Source organism: Miniopterus natalensis, chromosome 11 (assembly GCF_054644295.1).
Source record: "Miniopterus natalensis isolate mMinNat1 chromosome 11, mMinNat1.hap1, whole genome shotgun sequence".
NCBI lineage: Eukaryota > Metazoa > Chordata > Mammalia > Chiroptera > Miniopteridae > Miniopterus > Miniopterus natalensis.
Genome location: NC_142091.1, coordinates 65612507 through 65635840, shown reverse-complemented (window position 1 = coordinate 65635840; position 23334 = coordinate 65612507). Strand labels below are relative to the sequence as shown.

General features: G+C 43.1%; 1 protein-coding gene across 2 annotated transcripts in view; it reads right to left on the bottom strand.

The window, feature by feature from the left end:
* EXT2 (exostosin glycosyltransferase 2) overlaps positions 1–21576 on the bottom strand; it is a 108963-nt gene extending 87387 nt beyond the window's left edge. Inside the window, exons 1-6 of one of the 2 annotated variants that reach the window (XM_087821820.1) lie at positions 21490–21576; positions 15924–16489; positions 14641–14730; positions 8929–9045; positions 4095–4290; positions 2150–2289 (exon numbers count right to left, since the gene is read on the bottom strand). In XM_087821820.1, coding sequence (XP_087677946.1) covers positions 2150–2289; positions 4095–4290; positions 8929–9045; positions 14641–14730; positions 15924–16459 — 1079 coding nt within the window. In that variant the 5' untranslated portion in view covers positions 16460–16489; positions 21490–21576. The remainder of the gene's footprint in view (positions 1–2149; positions 2290–4094; positions 4291–8928; positions 9046–14640; positions 14731–15923; positions 16490–21489) is intronic. The other variant, XM_087821819.1, reaches the window with a different exon arrangement.
* Positions 21577–23334: the final 1758 nt, after the last annotated feature.

Sequence of the window (23334 nt, the reverse complement as noted above, 5' to 3'; positions counted from 1 at the left end):
AGCACAGTAAAGAAGATGGAGAATACCAGGAAATGAAGAGAAATGGGGGAGAGAAGGTCACAGCAAAGCACACAGGGCCTTGCAGGCCACTGTAAGGACATGGGCTTTACTGAGACAGAAAGCCATTCAGAGGTTTTAGGCAAAGCATGGCACAACCTATTATGTTCCAACAGGATCTCTGCCTAAAGTGTTAGGACAAACCACCAACAGCAAGACCAGAAGCAGGGAGAACAGCTAGAGGCCATCGCCAAATCTAGGCAAGAGATGCTGACGAGGGAGGAGATGATGAAAGTGATGAGAGAAGAGAGCTGGCGGGATTCGCTAACAAATTAGATATGGTGGGTGAGGGAAAGAGAGGACTCCAGGATGACTTACCTTTGTGGCATTTAGCAGAGTTTGTAACTATATTTGTATGAATTCATTTATTAAAATCTGAAGCCCCCGCCCCACACTAGACTAGTCCATTGGGATGGAAACCACGCCTAGTTCCACTCACCAGCACATCCTGAACATCTGGTGCACTGCTTAGCACACACAGCACTTAATAAATACTTGTTAAATAAATACATGATTTCGACTACACAGATGGGAAAACTGAAGCTCAACGAAGATTAAGTGATTTGCCGAGATCACTAAGGTAGCCAGTAATAGAGCTGGTTATCTGAAGCCAGGCCTTCTGACTCCAAATCCAGAGCCTTCCACCACTTACCCATAACTCAACCACCCACGCAGATGTAACTTCTCATAGGAATAGCTGTTGGGACTCGGCTCAGGGCCCCTGACTCTGTAGGGCCCTCACCATGTCCATGCCAGCCACGGCATGTGTCTCCTGACTCTTCTCTGAGCACCCCACCCAGCCAGGGCTGCGACTCAGCACAGTATTTGGTAATTACTGGTGTACTTGTCTATCTCCCACCACCAGACTAAGAGCTTCTTGGAGGTAAGGTGTGACCTTGATCGTCTTTGTATCCCCATATCTAACACAGTACCTGGCAAGTAAAAGGCACTTAATAATGTTTTCATGGCTGTATCAATGACTGCAAGTGGCTCATCACTTCTCCAAGATACAAAGAACTGCACACCCCTGTCTTCCAGGCTGATTTAGGCTCCCTGCTCTGTTCCTGGCTTCCCTCGCGTCCATGCACGCACTGTCATGCACTGAGCACACAGCACTGTCACTGGCTTGTCTTCCTCGCTAGACTTTGACCTCCCCACAGCAGAAACTGTTACTCACAGTAGGCCTCCCAGCAACGTGAGATGAATGAATGCATGCACATATGAGTGGATGCTACTTAAAGTATCCAGATGCCTGTGATGATCGGACTTGGAGAGAAATATCAAAAAAGTTGGGAGAGGAGAAAGCAATTAAGCATTCAGGACCAAGTTAAGCCTGAGAAATATATACAAAAGGAACTAATTTTCAGTAATCTTTAACCTCCTAGGGAAAGTCCTAGGGAAATGAAATAACAATGAGTCTTGAGGGCTATCCTATTAATTACAGCATTGACAGCCATAACCAAGCAGAACCTCTGTCTGTCCATCTGCACACTGGGAATGTTTCTAAGCTTTCATCCACAGGAGACACTCCACCACTAGCTAGTCACATTATGCAGATTCAATGAAGACTCTAGAGCACTGGTTCTCAACTAGGGTTATAAATCATACCTGGGAGCCTTAAAATTCAGCATTCCTCAGGCTAAAACCCAGGGATTTTGAAAAGTTCTCCAGGTAAGTATACTCTGCAGTCTCTACAAACCACCGCTTTTGGCCAAGGGTTGGTAAATGCTTTCTGTAAAGGGCCAGAGACTAAATATTTTAGTCTTTGTGAGCCATATAATCTCTGCCACAACTCAATTCTGCCACTGTAGCACAAGAATAGCCATAGATGATATGTAAGTGAAAGGGTGAGGCTGAGTTTCAATAGAACTTTATTTATAAAAACTGGCAATCTGCCATATTTGGCTGACCAGCCTCAGTTTGCCAACCTCTGCTCCAGGCCAATGGACTAATTCTCCTGAAGGAAAATACAGCAAAACAATCTAAAGAAGTAGTTCTCACACCTACGAATGCATCACAATCACTCGGGGGCTTCTAAAATCTAATACACACAGAACCTCTTGTGTAAAGTTTATTAAAAGGTAAAACCCACCTCTTCCAGTCAAGCACTTCAGAGAAAGGCAAAATATAGGAGTCTGCAATGACAACTGGGACACAGCCAGCCCGTAGTACATCACTCAATACCGCCTGGCCCAGCCGAGCTCCACGAAGGACCACACAGAAAGTAGCCTCCTACAGGAACAAAGGCAGAAGTAGGGGATTACAAACCAGTTTTGCTGAGCCACTTACTCTGATCCCTGCAGACCACAAGGTTCTCCCAAAGCTAAGCCAAGCAATAGAGGCATCCTGACACAAATGTTAAAAGATAGCCACTCACACCAATAAAACTTGAAAAGTTAACTGGTGGCAACATTTCACATTTCTGCTCTTCAGCATTCCTTCAGTGCCTCCACTACTGGCATCCTGAAAATGTCTAAAACCCACATTCAAGTCTTCCTCTGGACACTCAACAATATGACTTCCACAGACTGGTCTCTTTCAGCCCTACTGTACTGTGAAAATACAAGTGGCACAGTGGCCAAACATCGTGCTTAAGGCAGCCTAGCATATAACAGAGTTATTCTGTCTGGGTATACTGGGCTCTCTACAGGACCCCCTAAAGGGAAAGCATCCAATCTTGTTTCATCTTTCTACTCCCCATGGTATCTAGCAGTGTGCTTTGCACACAGAAGATAGTCATTTCATGAATGCAATGCCTTGAAAACACATTACGGCAGAAATGTTCTATTTAGAAAAAATAAATCGAACAAAATGCAAAATCTCAAAAGATTTCTTACCCATTCACTCCCTCAATGTGGGGAACATTTGGGAAAATAAGAGATGTTCAGAAAAAAAACCAGTTGCAATAGGAAAACCAAAATAAGAAAAGGTCCTCTCTCTCACACTCAGTTTCTCCCAGTTTTTGCCTCTTCAGGAGAAAAAAAACAAGATTAAAAAAAGACAGACTACTTAATCTTTAAGGCTAGGGAAAAGAAACGTTTAGAAAAAAATGTGAAGAAACTCAATATGCCAAACTCCTCTGGGGATAACTGAGAAAAGCAGCAAGAGCCAGAGAAGAGAATCAGTCATGGTGGCAGGAGGCACAGGTGGACAGCTCAGCCTGCCCTGAGGAGTCGGCATCCAGATGTGGACACACGTGCTGATAACCATTTTTCCTGTCTAGACAAAGGTTACTATAAATACTCCTGTTCACGTCACCACTGTTATCAGTCTGACATTCCAGAGGAGATGCAGCACTTTTCGAGAGAAACTATTTTAACAATCTCGGCATGGGCCAGTTCTCTTTGGAGATTAAAAAAAAATCATACCCTTGATATTTCTCCTTGAAATAACCTGTCTGCATTTTAAATATTTAAGTGAACACAACTCAATATCTCCTTTCCGAGCCCCTGTGCCCTAGGAATGTCAAGTATCCTGCTTATAAAACATCCCCCAAAGGACTGCTTTGCCCGTGGTTATGGAAGTACTGCCATCCCCATGATTTAAGTATAGGACAGGCAACTAGTAGGACATGCTAAGGGTGGCAAAACACCAAAAGACAAAACAGTGACTAAAATTAAAACCTTCCAGTCCCTGGAAAAGCTGTCTGTAGCCTGTGGGCTAGCACAGAGGGTACAAGTTGCCACTCAAAGAACATTTCTCTGATGGCTATTGAATATAGGGGCAAAAGCAAAATACATTTGCCTGCTTTGTCTATATGGCTTCTTTTTAAATCTCTCCCATTTGCATTTTTGGAGTATAATGAATATTTGAAAGGTGTAGGAACACTCACAGTTCTGCACAAACACTATGCCAGACCAGACATTGAAGCACAGTGGAAGGCTGCATGCCCAGTAAAGAGCAATACTACAGTTTCTCCTCCCCTGGGGGCGTTCTCCTGGTTGCAAGTGGAGAACAGCTCCTGTTGGTTGGGGTTCATTTTATTTTGTGGAAGTGACCTCTCCTGAGCCTTGAGAGGGGTAACAAATGACACTCACCTGCAACACCTGGGGATAATCGAAGACCTGGTGCTTGTGGCAGCGCTTTCGGATGGAAAGGACATCCTCGGAGAGGTTGGTGCATTTATCTAGTACTAACATGGACTCTCCGTGTTTGGCCTGGAGGGCTCCCAGTTCCTCTCGGTACTCGGGGTGGAGAGCCATCTGAGACGACAGGAGGAAGTATCGCCGGGGACTATAAAGGAGGAAAACGGTGATTGGAAAGCTGCAGCTGGTGTGTCAGTCAAGGTTAAGACGAACTTTGACATTAAACGTAGGGCAATAAGTGTTTTCTCACCAGTCTTCGCAACCCTTGACTTTTGAGGTAAATAACACTCTAGCATGGCTGAATGCTTAAAATACTATATACTATAAGAGAGTAAGGTATGACTCATTCCCATGCTGAAACATTATGCAATAGTTAAAATTTTATTTGGGAAAAGTTCTTAATGTTTTGAGGAACTGCTCACCATATGCCAAGCTTAGAGAGCATAAATACGTGTGTGTGTGTGTAAAAAGAGAGAAACTGACTGGTTGCTTGATTGACTGGAAGAAACATCAACATGTTATCATTAGTTATAGCTGATTCATCTGAAAAGGAACTGAGAGCTGGCTGCAGCCTTCAACAAGGAAGCAAGGGAAACTTGATGGGCAGCACTGCCTATGAAACCAGGAGAGACGAAGAACTGATTCTGCCTGTTGATGGCATCTGTACACTATGAAGAAGCTCCGGGGAAAGACAGCTCCATGGTGAAGGCCACCTGGGCATTAGGAAGACAGAACTGGTAATTGAGAACAAGTGGAAAAAGTATCCTTACCAGAAGATGGAATCAGTCTTAACAACTGGGCAGCAAGGGTGCTTAAAAGAAAATGGAGTGAAGACAGGATTCCCAAGGGTCTAGTGCCACTTAGACCTCCGTAAGAGATAAAAATGAGACCATTTCAGGGAGACCAGGTGGTAAGTAATTCCCCCCTAGAAGGCAAGATTCCCAGAAAACAGAGAGGTTACAGAACATAAACACTATCCAGGCTGAGAGACCACTAGAAAAGAACATAAAGCAGATTCCAGGAAGAAATGAAAGATCCATCACACCCAGAAGCAGTACTCACTTAAATCTACCTCTAACTGGTACAGACCAGGGGGAATATGAGGGCTGTGCATTTCACAGGCTGGATGACAACAGGAGTCTGCTCAGAGGAAAGGAGACCAAAACCCTATACTCTGAACCATCTCTCTCTTTTGTTTCCTTGCTTTGGGGAAAAAGGAAGGGTAATTATTTTACTTTTCTTTAGTTTCTTGGACTTATTTAGAGGTTCATACACCTACTGCCAAAGAATAATCAATCATTCTCTAACTGAGGTTGTCATCTTCTACTGAGCATTAAGCTTCAGGTCCACACCACACAGAGCAATGAGTGGAGGAGATGAACTGGCCTGGCCAGGGAGATCAGCTACATAAACTCCAGAACACAGAGCAACAAGGACCACAGCAGATTGCTTATAAATCTTCAGAACCATTTCTTTTCATAATTTCTTTGTAAGACTGAACTAAAAACAAAGGGTATTTCCCACACCACAGTGAGGAAAGAAAGGAATAAGCAGATTCCCTAGAACCTCATTGTCTAATAGCAATTAGCCACATCAGGCCATTTAAATTAAAATTAATTAAAATTTAAAATTCAGTTTCTCAGCCACATTACCCACATTTCAAGTGCTCAGTGGCCATATGTGGCTAGTGGGTACCTGACAGCAGAAATATAGATCACCACCTCAACACAGAAAGTTCTGTTTGCTAGAGCCGCCCTAGACGGTAGCTTAGACCCAGAGGCCAGGGTAAAGGTAAGTGGAAATAAGACAGACATAGAATCACATCCCATCAAGGAGGCAACTTGGATTAGCTGCACAGACTGGTTCCTCTCATCCTGGCAATTTCCCTGTAAATTATAACTTATTGAACATTATGCTGAATATTTACATTTAAAGTGTTCCTTCTAAACAATGAAATAGACTTGATTTCTACGCCTCGCTCTGAGCCCCAACAATTTTTCTTTTATGAAAGCATTCATTTTCAGAGGGATGACAGTGAGAGAAAGACAAAATATAGGAAGCACTCTCAGATCACCTCAAAGTAGTTCTATAACCAATCTTGTCTGTCTAAAGAGGAGAAAGAACTATAGTCAAACTCACAAGATAAGCAGGAAAACCACCTTACCAATTAAAGCTACCTGAAAATGACATGGACTCAGAGTTTTTCTTATTACAAATCCGAAAACTTTTCATTTCAAAATTATAGTGAAAGGTCTGGCTAAATGGCTTCTAATGGCCTTTCCAATTCCTAAGACACTGGTCATGGTACGTGCTGGATGTTTCTGGAGGCTTTCTATTTCATTAGAGCTACTAGCAAACACTGGTGCCCTATGCTGTAAGAACAGACACGTTGGCATCCAAGAGTGTGTCCATGCAGGACTATGTAATGTTGGAGTCCTAGAGGGCTGAGGGCATCTCTACATGATGAGGTAGCCCACATGGAGGTTGAAGCCCTTGTGGAGTAAGACATTCTACTTCAGGAAGAGTAGAGAGGAGGCCCAGCGCAGGGTATGAGAGCCCTAAAAGGGTGACTGACTAAGGTTTCTGCACTGTAGGCAGGGGTGGAGGTAACTGGCAACCCAGCATGGGATGTTGGAGACCAAGTGCGGTGAGTGGGGATCTGGGAATCCCAGAGAGTCAATCACCAAGACCACTGGATCCCCAATCCACCACTACTCCATTTTCAACATAAATATGTACATGTGAACAAGAGTCTGAAACGTCTCCTGCTTCATGCTGGTTCTCCCTGACCTGACAGATGGGTGACGGAACATGCCCATTTTAGTTTTAAGCAAACAAAATGTTCAGGTGGATTTGTTTTTCTTTTAATGACTAAAATTATTAGCTATGACTTCTATGTTTCCTCCCAGCAGCGCTAATATCTAAGTTTAAGTAAAACCATGCTGAGAAGGTGACGTCTCCCTCAATAGTAACAGTTGTAAACTCCCAGTTTAATTCCTTTTAAAGAGAAAACGACAAGAATTCCAGCTGAGGCCAGCACAGCTGTGAGAAGAAGCTATCAATAGCAACAACCCTCAGCTTCCCATTGAAAAAACAGAGAGATTTAAAATAAAAATAAAAACAAAGCTCTTGCTACTCTATATAGCCCTCAAGAGATGTGGGAATTCCCTTAAAAAGTAACTCTCACAAAGAGCAACAAATCCAAAACGCTGCCGTGAGGTCACCCACCCTACCTCCTCCCAATCCCTGGAAAGGGTGATGAGTCTGGAGCTTGTTTTTGCCTTATTTTTTTCTTCTTTGACTTTTTTGGAGGGAGGAGGGCTTATAAAAGAAATACCACAGCTGCAGGGCCAAACTACAGGCTAGAGGGGAAATGTGGGTCCAAGTTCAGACGTAGAAATCTACCAATTGGCCAGCAAAGAGAGGACCATGCCCAGTGCAGCCTTTAACTTTTTTTGCTGCCCCTGAAGATATATTGTGGCCATATCTAATTACTCAACCACAGAATTTCAGAAGCTCACCAAGATCTTAAGTGATCTAGTTAAAGATCTTAATTTCAGTCCAATACATATAATTAGAGATTTTCTAAGAAAATACCACCAATATACTAGTTTAAGTCTTTGAAACTAATTATTTAAAAATAATATTTACTGTTCAGAATGATTTGTTGTTTTTACTACGGTTTTTTGGTAGTTTTCTGCCCTGGATTAAATCTAAAGGGATTTAGGAATCCTAAACCAATGTAACAGAGCTGGGTTATACTGGAGATATTAAATAACAAAGTTCAGTTCACACAGTCTTAAGAAAGACAGAGGCCCAGAGGCAGCCGAGTTGACCTGACAGACCTGATCTTCACTGGCTCACCCAGGCTGGAGGACGTGGCAGTTAAAAAACAGACCTGGCTAGTCGTTAGCCCTTCCTCTCCCTTCCTCTCTCTGAAATCAGAAAAAATATATTTAAAAAACAGACCTGGCATTAGCTTCACTGCACTTCCAAAATCCAAAATCTAAAGGAGGGGCTTTGAGCAAGTCATTAGAACAGGGCACGGTGAGTGGTACACTAGCAAAGTGCAGGCTTGTGGTGGGAGCAGAGAGCAGAAGAGCCGTTTCAGGGGCTAAGAAAGTGCCCCACGAGTAAGAGGTATTCAAGGTGAAACCTAACGAGCAAGCAGGCCATTAGTGTGATGAAAATGAGGAAAAAGATTTCCAGACAATGGAGAGTTTTGTAGCCCAGGAAAAGAGAGAGCAAAGCTTGTTCTAGGAACGAAAAGAAATTTAAAAAGTTAGAGACGGAGACAGTGGTCCTGTGACAGAGGGACTTGAAAGACAGGTTAAGGAGTCTGGGCTTTATCCTGAAGGCCATGTGAAGCCAACAGTCAGATGGAGGGCAGCAAGACTAGAAGCAGGGAAACCAGCAGGAAGTCGTTTCAGCAATCCAAGGGAGAGATGACAGTAACCTGGCATAGGATGGGGGCAGAGGAGATGGAGAAGTAGACAGAGCTAAGAACTATTTAGAATGCAGAATCAATAGGACTCATTCTTTTGGTATAGAAGGGAGAGGAAGGAGTTAAAGACACCATGTGGACTACTTATTTGGAAAGCTTGGTAGAAAGCACTATATGTTTACTGAGAGAGCACTGAGGAATAAACAGGAGTGGGGGTGGGGTAGGAAAGATGGTAGCCTCAAGGACCTGGCCTGTAACCGATGCTTTGATTGCTGTGACACCCTCCATACTGAATCGTGTCGGCATCTCACAGCACACCTGGCTGTGCTGAGTGCACCTTACCCTGGTCCTTTCTCTGGAAGGTCCACCTCGACTGATAGCGGACTATAGACAGGAATGCTGACATCGTAGCCTTGCCGGTAAGTCCACGTTGAAAAGCCACCACCAGCCAACAGAGCCCTGAAAGCAAAAAATTTTGTCAAACAATAAGAAAGAGGGTCTTCATTCTGACAAGCTCTGTAGAAAGGAACAGAAATACAGTAAGTCCTCACTTAACGTTGTGGATAGGTTCTGCGACTTTAAGCAAAATGATATACAACAAAATCAATTTTACCACAGGCTAATTGATATAAACAAGAGTTAAGTTCCTACTGCATCTCATCACTGTTATAAGGCAATGAAGTTGAGTGAAATTACATTATTCAAGGACCTGCTATAATTGAGTCTTAATATCAACAGCAGCTAATGTTAAGGTAGTCATTTTTCCATAAAGACACTGTGCTAAGTGTTTTACATCATATCTCCTGGACATCAGCTGGGTTCCATTGCTGCATTACCAGCCTTCCTCCAGGGTCCTAGTAGTATTTCCTTACTTTCCACCCTCTGAACAGCCCCTCTGCTACCATATTAAGATCCCATTCACCTCTCCCAAAAGTTATACCCTGGTCTCAGACGAATTTACAACAGGACTAACAACAGGTCTGCACAGGAAGACTGACTGGGGCAGTCACTTACCTACTCACTGACTAGAATCTCAGGAGACAATGGGCACAGAAAGCAGTGGTGACAGCAAAGCATCACATCTCCCAATGCATATGCCCTGCTTCTTTCCAATCCTGCCCTGAGCAGTTCTTTCCACTGCCACACATGAAACATATAGTCTCTCCCAGCAATCACCTTCCATTCCAGTTACTCAACCTTGCTAACCCAATTCCCTGTGCAGGAAGCAGAATCCAGAACTGGACCTTTAGTGCTTCTCTTGCAGTTTGCACGCACTAGCTTTTATTCTCAATCAGAGAGCTGTGAACACACTGTTTTAATTGGATCCGGCAAGTAGTATAATGACACTTCATCAGAGAAAGGAAGCAGGTGTATATCACACCAACTTTTACTGTTGTTCTGTCTTTGGGGTCCCAAAGCCATCAAAATCACTTACTAGGGGCAAAGTTTTGCCAGTTCCATGCATTGCACAGTCTAAGCCTAGAAGTCTGAACTGAGAAACTACATTTTGTGCAATATTGATTGCTACCAATCCCCATCCTGCCCTGATGACAGCATGCATTCCCTTCTAACATGACCAGTTAAAGTTCAAAGATTTTCAAACCACCCTTGGAAATCCCAATCTGTTTGTTTAAGCTTTCTGAAACCAAGAATTGGTTAGTGAGGTAATGTGCAGGCTAAAAGTCTCTCCAGCTGCCAGTCTCTGTAAAAAGTAATGACTATCCTCAGTACCAACATACGGTCTTATTTTTCCTGATTAGCGTTCAACAGTGAATACATCCAACATGAATTTGGGCAGGTTCCACGACCATGATGGTTAGCAGACTGTATGCGCCCCCATGACCTCCGTGCAGAGAGACAAACCCAGATCCAATATGCAGGCAGTGGAGAGGCTGGGTAAGCCAAGGTAGTGGGTGATTAGGTAATTACACCCATAGCTCGGGGGGGGGGGGGGGGGAATATGTAGTGAGAAAGGAAGCAGGTGCATATCATACCAACTTTTACTGTTACTCTGCCCCCAGAGCCCCAAACTTTCCTCTGTTCCCAGGGTGTAGGGTGGGGTTATGCACTGGTAGTAGAAAAGCATGCAATCCGAAGCATGTCTTACGTCACAGACCATACATGTGCGATCTTCATTTGTGACCTTGAAAAAAGCCACGACTGCCATCAGTCACACAGACCTCACACCAGCCCTGCTATGGACAAGACTTCAACTTGAAGTCACTGTATCTTCTTCTGCCAAGGTTTCCATAACATTGTAATGGAGAAAATACTGTGAGCAACCCTTGCTTTAAAGAACACGTGTTTTATACTGACTGAAAAGTGAGTTTCTGAGAAGCACATTCTGTTTTCCCATTATGTATCCCAAAATCAGAGATCAGTTCCAAAGCTGCAAGAGAGTAGGTAGAAAACTCAAAGCTAAAAATTATTAATATGATGATCAGACTCTGCCAAGCTAAGTGTTAGATCACTCAAAGTGTCCTCCAGCATTTTTAGCACTTTCCAGGACTTCCTGGCTCTAGGTCATCTCTGTCACTGAACTCTCCCCACGGCATCATGCACTCATGGTCCCTAGTCCAAGTATTTCCTCAGATGTTCTCATAGTTCTCCTCCTCCTATCTGAGCATCCACAGTGCCTAAACACAGTTCATCTTCAAGTTTATCCTTTGCTTTCTTTTAAACCATGCATGCAATCAGGCCTGCAAATTCCTTAAAAAAAAAAAAAAAAAAAAAAAAAGCTGACCAATTCTATGGGTCATATAGGGTAGGGCAAAAGTAGGTTTACAGTTGTATGTGAAACACAGAGTTTATTTGTTCCTGTGTTATTATTAATTATTGTATTATTTTCCATATGAACAATTGTAAATTTACTTTTGCCCCACCCTGTATTTATTTACTGAATCAAACAAACTATAAAAAAATATCTATGAGACAGGTAAATTTGAACTATAGCAAATATTTGGTGAATATTTAGTAACATTAAAAAATTATTAGCCCAGCCAGCATGGTTCAGCAGTTGAGCATCGACCTAGGATCCAGGAGATCGAGGTTCGATTCCCAGTCAGGGCACATGCCTGGATTGCAGGCCGAATCCCCAGTAGGAGGCATGCAGGAGGCAGCCAATCAATGGCTCTCATCATTGATGTTTCTATCTCCCTCTTTCCCCCTCCCTTCCTCTCTCTGAAAACAATAAAGATATATATATTTTTAAAATTACTACTAAAAAACTATAGTTTTTTCAAAAAGCTCTTATCATGTAGATTCAAATGGAAATATTTACAGATGTAATGACATAACATCTGGAGTTTGCTTCTAGATAGTCTGGTTCAGAGTACAGGTGAATTGTGACTGACCTCGAGTGGGTGATTACTGAAGCTGGACAGGGGTACATAGAATTCATTGTACCAGCTTTTCTTCTTTTATATAGGTTTGAAATTCTCCAGAACAAACTTAAGTTAATAAATACACACAAAGTAGAAATTTGTTAGAGATATGTGCAAAGAAAGAATAAAAACCCAAGGTAGTAATATTATATAGCATATTTAAGAAAACAAAGATCAGTAAAGTAAGGCATTGAAGAGTCATAATATGCTCCCAATTAAATTAAAATTAAAAAAATATATACACACATATATACATATTGTGTATAACCCATAGAAAAATACATAGTATTTGACAACAGTGATTACTTTCCAGTAAGGGGGTAAAAAGAGAACAAGGGTTGAAAGCATATTTTATTTATTTATTTATTTTTAAATATATCTTTACTGATTTCCGAGAGAAGAAGGGGGAGGGAGAGAGGGAGATAGAAACATCAATGATGAGAGCCATTGATCAGCTGCCTCCTGCATGCCCCAGACTGGGGATCAAGCTCACAACCCGGGCATGTGCCCTGACTGGAAATCGAACCTCAATCTCCTGGATCCTAGGTCGATGCTCAACCACTGAGCCATGCCCAGCTGGGCTGAAAGCAAATTTTAAATTTTACTCTTTATACACTTGCATATGGTTCCAACCTTATACAAAGAAAGGATATGTGTATCATGCATATGGTTTTTGAAAATTGAAAGAAAAATAAAAACAGATTTAAGCAGCATAAAAGATATTCGCTGAGCAGACACTTCCTTCAGACCTGGACCTTGCATTTCCCCAAGTAAAATAATTCTTAAGTAATCACACCTATGACTTTAGACTTTAGCTCTTGGAAGCAATCTAGTCCGGCCCATCTAGTTTCTAATTTCTGAATAACCTGGTATGCAGCTCCTGCTGAGACCATTCTACATTCCTGGTCTTGCCTCCTCTGAATCCAGGAACAGGACAAAGGATAAGAAAACTTAGCAAACGAATCTTCTACTCCTTACCCCAACCACAGGACCACCTAGGTTTCAAAATGAATTTTCCACATGCAGAGATACGCAAGGACTATATGGTGATTCATTACTTGCCACAGGATTGCTTCTAATCACTTACAAAAATACGTGCACAGGGAAAACAACTTAACCTTCCTGATCCTTAACACCTAAGAAATAGCAAGAACTTAAACTTTCTCCTCACTACTTGACACTTTCCTGCAGAGAAATGAAACCCCATTTAACATGTGTACTTGATAAAAATAAAATCCTTCTCCCATGCAGTTACATATACCAAAATGTCAGCAAAAAGCGAAATGTCTCAAACAGAAATAAGCCCTTTTCAAAATAAACCCAGAACAGCAGGTGAAGACATTGCATTCCTAACAGCTCTTTTCCTTCCCTTCTCTATTCTGCAAAGTATTTCCCATTCCCAGAAAAACCAAATCCATAAAACAGTAGCCCACTCAGGGCACTGAGGCTGAGAGCCAAATCAGAGATCACTTTGGGTTTAGCTGGTTTCTAGGCAGAATTTGTGTAGCGTGACTGCCCTCTATCGTCCTAAATGGTTTCTACATCAAAGTTGAGGAGTGGTTCTTGTGTATGTCTCTCCTAGTGGTGATTGTACTTCCATACAGAAACACAACAGATTCTAGATAATACTTAAAGCAAAGAGGGCTTAGATTTAATCATCTGGGGAGAAGTAGTACTAAGTGTAGATTTTCAAAAGTGACAACATCAGCTTCTAATAAACTGAAACACAGCTGGCCTTGGACTGTTCAGTCACCTTTTTCAGTAACAATGATTTTAACAGTTAAACATCAACTGTAATAAAACTGGTTATAAATGAGTTCAAACTTATAACAATCCTATACTTTGAGTGTTGCCCAGGACTATTATATTGGGCCCAAGCTTTCTGCTCTCCTTAAAGCCTTGAACCCAGTACCAGGAAAGGAACCTTAAGCAGCACCTCATTCCTGAGTTTTCCAGGATGCCGCCAACCAAACTGGGTCAGTCTATGTATAAAAGGCCTGATAAACATAGTAAGTAAACTCAAAATCATAAACGTGATCATGGCCACCCCATACCACATCTGCTGTCTGGAAGGTTAATTAGAGAGGGAGGGAGGGAGGGAGGGAGGGAGGGAGGGAGGGAGGGAGGGAGGGAGGGAGGGAGGGAGGGAGGGAGGGAGAGAGGAGGAGGAAAGAAAGAAAAAAAGGTAAGAACCCCACCGGCTGAAACAACAGAGAGAAAATGCTAACAGAGTGGTCTCCTTTACTGACATTATAGACTTTGGGCATCACTTAACATACATCCATGCCCTCTTCCCTCAGTAAGCTGTGGCTCTATTTTGGCAAGTGCTCACAAATTCAGAGAGTTGACACAAGCTAATGATGAACCAGGCCTTCCTTAGGGGGTAGGGGTGCTGCACTCACAAAAGCACAACCCAGATTAAGGGAAAAAATGTTTTTTAAGATGCTATGCTAGAACACAAGCTGTAAGTGGTTCTAACAGATTTAAGCAGGTCTCAATAATTCTATGTCTTAAGGAGAGAAATGCATAGGGCAATTTTTTATTTTAACAAACAATTCTGATTAAAAAGTATGTCCCAGTAGGCCTAGAAATGATTTCACATGAACACAAGGGTCTTGTATTTACTTTATCCTCAGAAACCCATCACAGTGACAATCCCAAATGCACCTACCTGTCTCTGGGGACATCCAGAGCCGTGTTATAATCTGGGGGACCTCCAGGCAACATGTTGAACAGCAGGTGGTTTGTACCTCGATCCCACCTATTAAGAAATTAAACATGTAGGAGAATGTACATGTTGATGACGAAGACACAGAAACGAGTCAGTTCCTGGATGACAAGTGGCAGGTATCCCCAACCTGAAAAAGGTCACTTCTCAGGCACGCAAACTGAGTTTCTAAGAATCCCAGCAGTACATGCGGCATTAGCCTGGAGCCTCAGAAGGAAAAAATGGATAGATGTGTACTCCAAGCTTGTCTACCACAGAGCTGCTTTGGTAATGAAAACCTGAAAACTCTCTGAATGTGTACCGTTGGTTAAAGAAACAAAAAATAAATTAATATAGAAGGCTGCTTAAATACATTATGGAAAATGTGCAAAATGGAATGCTATACAGCCCTTAAAATTACATAGTAACAGAATATGACATTATTTGAAAATATGTTCATGATTATTTAAAGGAAAATGGCAGCAAGGAGTATGTTCTGTGTGATCTCATTCTTGACAAAAATGTATATGTATATAATTTTATACAAAACTATATATTCATTCTTGACAAAAATGTATATAGTTTTTTTTACCCTCACCTGAGAATATGTTTTATTGATTTTATAAAGAGAAAAAAGGGGAAGGGGGAGAGAAACACCAATGTGAGAGAAACACTGATTGGTTGCCTCCTGTATGTGCCCCACTCGGAGAACAAACCCGCAATCTTTTGGTGTACAGGATGGACTCCAACAAACTGAGCCACCCAGTCAGGGCTATGTATATACTTTTATACAAAAATTACTGTAAAGTAACATCAAAATATTAATGATGATTATCTCTTAGAAACAGGATTATGGAATGAGCCTTACACTCTTCTTTTTGTTTACCTGTATTTTCAGACCTTTTATAGTGCATATGTATTTGGGAGTAATAAAGAGGTGGGGAAAAGTATTTAAATTAAAAGAAAAAAGTATGGGAAGATGAGCCATCCTTAGTTTTTAAGCTCTAAGGAGTTGTGAGCCCACAGCAACAGCACTGAAGACAGACTGCTGCTTTTCACTGGTTGAAGTCAGCTGCTTACAAAACTGGCTTCATGCTATAATGCAGTCACCCACCACATCCCCTCCCATGAGAAAAGATACAGCGGCTAACAGCTGGGAGCCAGCTCAAGAGAAGAAACATTCCTCTCCCTCTCCTTCCTAAGGTTCCCTGAAGGACTTGGCTCCAGTCAGTAAAAGTGCTAGATACCTAGAGAGCTGGGCCAGTGCTTGTGCTGTCTCCTTAATGCGGAGCGTGTTCTGGTTCAGCACATCAATGGACGGGACAAACAGGCAGGCCCGGGTGATGTCATCAGTATAGTAGTCACTGTCTGAGATAGCCGAGAGCAGTTCATTATACTCCCGGGAGATGGTGTTGCTGACTGGGACGCCAGAGTCATCCACGTACTTTTTCAGAGAGTAGATATACACCTTGATTTTGTTCTTTGGGTTGAATCCACAACGGTAGACATCAAAACATGTGTGCATTCTGCAGCTGAGATCACCCCGCTCTGGGATGGGACTATCGGCCAGCAGCCTGACCACTGGCACATCTCGAACACTGCGCTTCTCTACGCTCCATTCATTTGAGGATTCGATGGAATGAGGCCAGAACTGAAACATGCCCGTGGCAATGAGGCCCAGGAGGACAACGGAGAAGAGGGTGATGTAGTAGATTCGGTGCTTGATCTTCATTCTTGGGATGAGGGCAGGACCCCGGATATTGTACTTGACCGACGCACACATAATGACACAGACAGCCTCTTCCTCACGCTCCTGTTTATCAGGTGGAAAAAGCAGAAAAATGAAGTATTTAGTCCTTTCAAAATGACAATTGAAAGGACTGTTTAACTTTTAATATACCTATTTCTTTCTCTTAAGTGGTGTGATGAATAAAAATTCTTTTAAAATATAGCTTATCTAAATAGTCTCAAGGAAAAATAGCAAACCTGAATAGTTCTATAACATTATAGAAACTGAATCAGAAGTCTTAAAATCTTCTTTAAAACTCCAGGCCCAGAAGATTTTCCAAGTTCTATTAAGCATTCAAAAAACAATTCCAATTTTCCACAAATTATCCCAGAATTCAGAAAAAAGAGGGAACACTCCCCGGCTTATTTTACAAGGCTAGTATAACCTTAACACCAACATCTTACACTGAGGATTCTCAGAGTATGGCCTAGGGACTCCAGAGGGTCCCCACAACCCTTTCAAAGAGTCTGAACCATTTTCATGATAATACTGACATTATTTTTTCACTTTAATTTTTCAGAGGCTACATATGTATGATATTGCAAAGACTCAGTGCAGAAGTGGGTAGGACAATCCAGCTGTCTTTTACTAAGCTTTTCCAAAAATAATGAAAAGTATCAACTCACAGATTCAAGATACTCAACTCCAAGCAGATATACATACAAAGAAAAGCCCACCCAGATAAGTCAAAGTAAAACCACTAAAAAGAAAGCCTAAGAAAAATATTAAAAGCAGCCAGGGTGGGGTGGGGGAATCTATCCATGGTAGATTAAAAATCTGTATGTAACAGGCAAACCTATACAATATTTACAACACAATAGAGAATATCTATGACTTCTAGGAAAAGAATGACTTCTGAAACAATATAAAAAGTGCAAACCATCAAAAGATAAAATAAATTCAGGATTACAATTAAGAACTTTGTTCATCAAAAGACACTATAAGGAAATAAAAAGACAATCTACAAACCAGATTTGCAATACATACAACTAATAATGACTACTAACCAGAATAAAGAACTCCTACAAAGCAATAAAAACAAAAACACAAAACAGGCAACAAAAAAAATAGAAAACTGGACAAAGGCTCACACACATTTCACAGAAGAGGAAACAAAGAGGGCGCATAAACATCTGAAAGGACGTTTGGTCTCATTTACAGTCAGGGAAAGTAAAACCACAATGAAACATCTACCCACCAGCATAGAAAAATGTAAGACTCAAACACCACCAAGTGTTGGTGGGGACGTGGAGCCACAGGAACTCTCCTGGTAGGAGTCTGACATGGCTCCAAAGTCCCAAATGATCAGCAGATGGGCTAGAAAGAAGAGAGGGCTGATACCATGTTAGATTCCTAAGCATCACATTTTGCTTTCTACCTGTCATAGTTTGGGTTCCCTGTATTCTCTCCCGCCCCACCCCACCCCCCAAAAAGTATAAAAAATAAAGGACCAAAGACAAGGTTGGGGGTGCAGGTAGTTTACTTACTTGGGAGGTGATCTCAGAAAGCTAGAGTACTGGAGCAAGAAGAGACAGGGAAACTAGAGAATGCCAATAAGGAATGTATTACTAACCTGGTTGCTGCTGTGGGCAACAGCGGCCCTTAGGACTGCTAGGAACCCTCTGAAGAACCACGTAAGCTATGCCTTGTCTCTCAGAAGGCTGAGTCTAGAGCATTTATCTGCTAACTCCTATCCACTATTGCTTGAGGGTTCCCTGGTACTACTATCAGCTCAGAACCTGTAGTCAACAGCCCTCAAAAGGTCTGCATATTATCCTTTCCTTGACGTACAGTTAATCTGACAAAGAGCTGCGGTTCCCTTGAGGAAAAACTAGGGGAACATTTGTCTATACTTGCAGGGATGTTGCAAAGTACTTCTTCAAGGAGATCCAGTCTCCCTCTCAATCCATGGGATATGAGTCTGAGAGCTCACATCTGAAAACCAGGTGGTGAATAGTGACCTTTCCATTGCAGCAGCTGCCCTCTGCCTACTTGCCAGCTCATGATCTTTTTTTCTGGTTATACAAGTCAAGCAGCACCCTAGCTGGCTGTCCATCTCTACTGCCCTTAGGAACACCATGCTCTATTAGCATCACAGTGGGTCAAAGATACACTGGTTGCGTGTTGGGTCTTGATGCCCATATGGGTACTGTGTCAACCTTGCCTCTGATGGTTAGTGCCACCACTCTGAAATAGGCCGCTGCTATTTCAGAACCCTATCATCTTCATAGATACTTGGGAACCAGCTTCATGGTCACATCTCCTGAAGTCAATCCTGGCCTACAGAGGACAGTCAACACTGAGCTTCTCAAAGATGCTGGGCACCTCACTGGACATTCCATATTTCCAGAGTAAAGGGAGTACACCCTCCCAGGAACTTGGGCAAGTAGTGCATCTCTAGCCTTAAAAAGTAAATCTACTTCAAATCTCTACCTCCAATCTCCTTCTGACCTTTTCCTCAATACTCTGTCAAGATAGCTCTGGTTTTCTCCACCTTGGCACTACTGACATAATTCTGTTTTGTGGGGAGCTGTTCCGTAAAATGTAGAAAATTTAGTAGCATCCCTGGTTTCTGCTCAATAGAAGTCAGAAACAATCCTTAGTTGTGACAACTAAAAATATATCTAGACACTGTCAAATATCCCCTGGGGAAGCAAAGTCACCCCCAGTTGAGAACCAGTGGTATTGGCCATTACCATGCCCAACCTTCAATGAGCCTGCCTAGCAGCACATTAGGACTGGCTCTAGTTATCCTTGCTGGTCATTAAACCCTGAATCATGAGAAAATGCCCCCAACGCAACAGTCTTTCCCTTCCAGCTTGATAGTCAACCAGTACCCCCACTCTTGGTCAAACACCCTCAAGGTTCACTCCTACAGATGCTCCCCCAGTTCCAGCTGGTCTGTATGAATCAGGTCCTACAATTCTTTCAGTACAAAAGCTATGTCCCTCAGAGCATGGATGGTACTTGCCTGCTTAGGCAATACTGAGATATGAAGGGAGGGGGAGGCATGTCTTGAGGAAGATAAGCACCATCTAGCAAGGCATCTGCCTAGGTGAGGTCTCTGCATAGTGTCCAGGCAAGTTGTTCCCCTCTATAGCAGAGAGGTGGATACTTCTGCTGGCCCAGATCTAAGGAAATCTGGGAATTCAAAGTTCTCAATGCCTCCACCCAAATATCTCCATCCCAGGACTCACTCCTGACTTTAGCAAAAGCAACCTGTGTAAGCTGTGCATTTAGCTTCCTTTGCAGCTCTGCCACAGTTCCATCAGTGCACACACTATTCATGGTCCAAGTTCTGAGTTATTATATGGTGTGAACTGATTATTTTCTTTCTTGAATTAGTGTTTCCAAAGGGGGAAAAATGGGTAGGTGTAGGCCTAATTTTCTGTGTCCACCCCTAAACACCCTCCTCTCCTCTAATACTGGGCTTCCCTGAAGAGGACAGACCAAAAGGAATCTTGTATTAAAATGTTTGTTCCATGTAATACCATAACCTGAATCAAGAATTTCATCACAAAGCCCTACAAACTTTACCCTTCTAGAAACAAATCAAACCTGTCCCTGCAAAACACTGGAATCATCTGGCTAGCTGTCAAGCACTGAGTCACTGGAAAAATCTTTTAACCCCACTCTACAGTCCAGATGAGATGCATTTTCTGTTCCTGGAATTATTTATTCCTAAAATTTGTCTAAATAACCTTTCCTTGATGCTTTAGGCTACAACCAATCAATCTACTTAGTCCAATGTTTTGAGTCACAATCTCTTACCTTAGCCATTTTAGAAAAGTACTCACAGCTGAATTCCCAGGGCCACTGCTACCCTGCAACTTAACCAAACTGCTTGAAAACAAAGGAACCAAATAGCAGCAAAAGCAGGAGAATCTGCAATTCATTGCCCTAACTGATAGAGTTCTTTATTATTAAAGTTATATTGTGATGAACCGGTCCTAAAAATGGTTCCCAATTTAAAAAAAAAAAAAAAAAACTGTGCCCCTTTGTTAGTGGGATTATACAATATTCAATTCAATACATATAATAAACTAATAACCAAACTTTACTGAGGATTTACTACATGCCAAGATCTGTTTTAAGCACTTTGACAACTTACTGAATTTTCCTAACAGCACCATATGACAAGCTATTATTATCCTCATTTTAGGGACAGGGAAAGTGCCACAGCAAGGCTGAGCAACATGCCCCATGGCACACCACCAGAAAATGCCAATGCTCGATCTGGAGGGTGGCAGGCTGGCCCTGGAGCCTGGGTCTTCACATGTGAAGCTGCCTCCCCTGATTACCTTTAAAAGCCTGGATTCGATAACCCTTCTTCACTCCCCCGTTAGCGAAGCCAGGATAACTTGACAGAAGAAAATCTATCCATTCACACCAGCATACGCAACCAGAAGGCTTAAATCAGCGGAAGTGAGAAATGATGGAAACTGAATCATATATTTCATTACTGTGAATAGCCTCTGAGCTCTGAAGTTTACAAACCAAGTCCAAATGCCCCTAAGCTTCAAGTCGAAGCCCGGAGCCAAGCCACCCTGGGCCACCTCCCCCACCCAGTCCTCTTTCCGAGTTGAGAGGGGCGCACTGCCCGCGGCATCCAGCACTGTCTTGGAGGCCACAGGCCACCGCAGAGCCCGGGGCACAAGGCATCCCCGTGGGAGGAAACGGGTCCCTGTAGTTCGCGGGAAGGAGGTGGGAGAGGTCACGGCGGAGGGGTGGGCCCCGCAGGAAAAGGGAGGAGCGGACAGGGGACAGAAATGGGTGCGGGAGACAGGTGGGAACCACGGGCGGGGCGGGCCAGGCGAAGGAGGAGAAGGCGGTGCGGAAATCCACGCGCTCCGAAAGCGGTACATCGCGGTGAGCGGCCCTGCGGGGCTGGCAGGCGCCTCACGCAGCCCTCAGGCCTCCGCACGGGCCGCGCTTTCCCGGCGGCCAGGGCCAGACTCCGCCGCGGCCCGGGGAGGCCCGAGCCCGCCCCGCGGCACCCGCCGGCCCTTCCGCGCGGCGCTTACCTCGGCCACGGCTGCCTCCCGCTCGGCCCCGCGCTCGCTCACCGGCTCATGCCGCGGGACGCGGGCCGCGGCAGCCCGGGCGGGATCCCGGCGAGTCGGCGGCCGCGCCGGGGCTGCGGGAGAGCGGGGAACGTAGCGCCGGAGACCCGGCTCGGCGTCTGACACCTAGCGCACTGCGCATGCGGGAGCTGCCGGGCCCCGGCCCGGGCCCGCGCCCCCTGCTGGACAGGAGGAGTCAGGGCACCGCGTAGGGTTTCTCCCGGGGAGGAGCGTCAAGCTCCGGCTCCACAGGGAAACTCAACGCCAGGCAGCCTCGTTCATAATTAAAGAAACTGCAAACTGCAAACGAGGCAGCACGCTTCACTTATGAAACTTCTAAAACCGACAAAAATGTAATATTTTATTATAATCAGTACTGGTGAGCGTGCAACATCCCTGGAAGGCAACTCGCACTATCCGTCAAATGTAAAATGCGGTGCCCTTCAGTCAACAACCCCCCTGTACGAACTTTACCCTATGGATATTCTCAACACGGTTTATCAGAAATATTCTTTACAGTATTATTTCTAATAATAGCAAAAACTGGACTCAACCAAATAAGTTATGGAACATGGTAAGAATGGAATGCAAAAATGCATATATTTTGGTATGGAATTATCTTCAAAATATGCTCATATGAAAGCATGGTCCAAAACAGTGGGGAAGTATGATCTCTTTTATGTTAAAAAACAACACACATAAAATATATGTGTAAATAATTATATTAAGGCATATGTATAATATTTTTTGGAAGGAATTTAAGAAGCAATTAACAGTTTGGGGGAGAGTGATTGTGGAGGAAGAAGTGGGGAAGAGAGCCTTTAATTTTCATTATGTTTGTGTATTATTTATGATCTAACCTTCTACATGCACAGTAAAATCTCTGTCATAAGGTAGTAAGTGGAACCTAAAAAATTCAATCAAAATTTAGTGATGTTACTGAGAAGTTAATGAAATGACTGACTCACTGAGCCTATGCAGTTTACTGATTGATACTGGCTTCAGAATCCAAATCTCTTTCTGGTCCCAGCTATGTTAGCGCCATCTGGTGGAAGTTGTCACTTCTACTGACGCTCACTGGAGCTTCCAGCAGCAGCAGTAATTTTGGAAATATTCTTGTGAGCTAATGCCTGTTTGTCACAGATCCAGGGAGATTGGGACGAGAGTATTCTGGAGATGGGAAACCCACACTCCACTTATCCACACCCAAGAAAGCACTTCTCAGCATTTCAAATCCACACCACCATCCCCCAAAATAATAGGAAATTTAGCGCACACACACACACCCACACACACACACCCCATTTGAGAACTGGATAAGTGGAAAGCATTTTTTCTTGTTTTTCTCCGTATTAAATATACACATATATGTTTTTAATTAAAAATTCTTTCATTAAATGAGAACTCTCTGTGTTAAAGATCTGTGTTTGGCACAGCCTTTGAGGAACCTGCCTATCTTATTTACTTTATAACCCAAGCATGCATAGTGCCTGGCACATAGTGATTGTTCCATGAGTATTTTTTGAGTAAATAAAGGGGGCCCAGATGCTGGAGGAGCTCAATATAAAAAAGACAATTGCACAAGTAAGATTAACCAAAGCAGAGGGTGAAAAGTGGCTTGGGAGAATATAAACAAAATGCTACAAGGTTCAAAAGAGAAAGCAATCACCCAGTTGGAATGATGTAGGCTTCATGCAAGAGCTGATATCTTTGCTGGTCCTGGAGGATATTTAGGATTTTGACAAGTAGAGAGGTCAATAGGACATTCCAGACAGAGAAAAACGTCATGAGCAAAGGCACTGATGT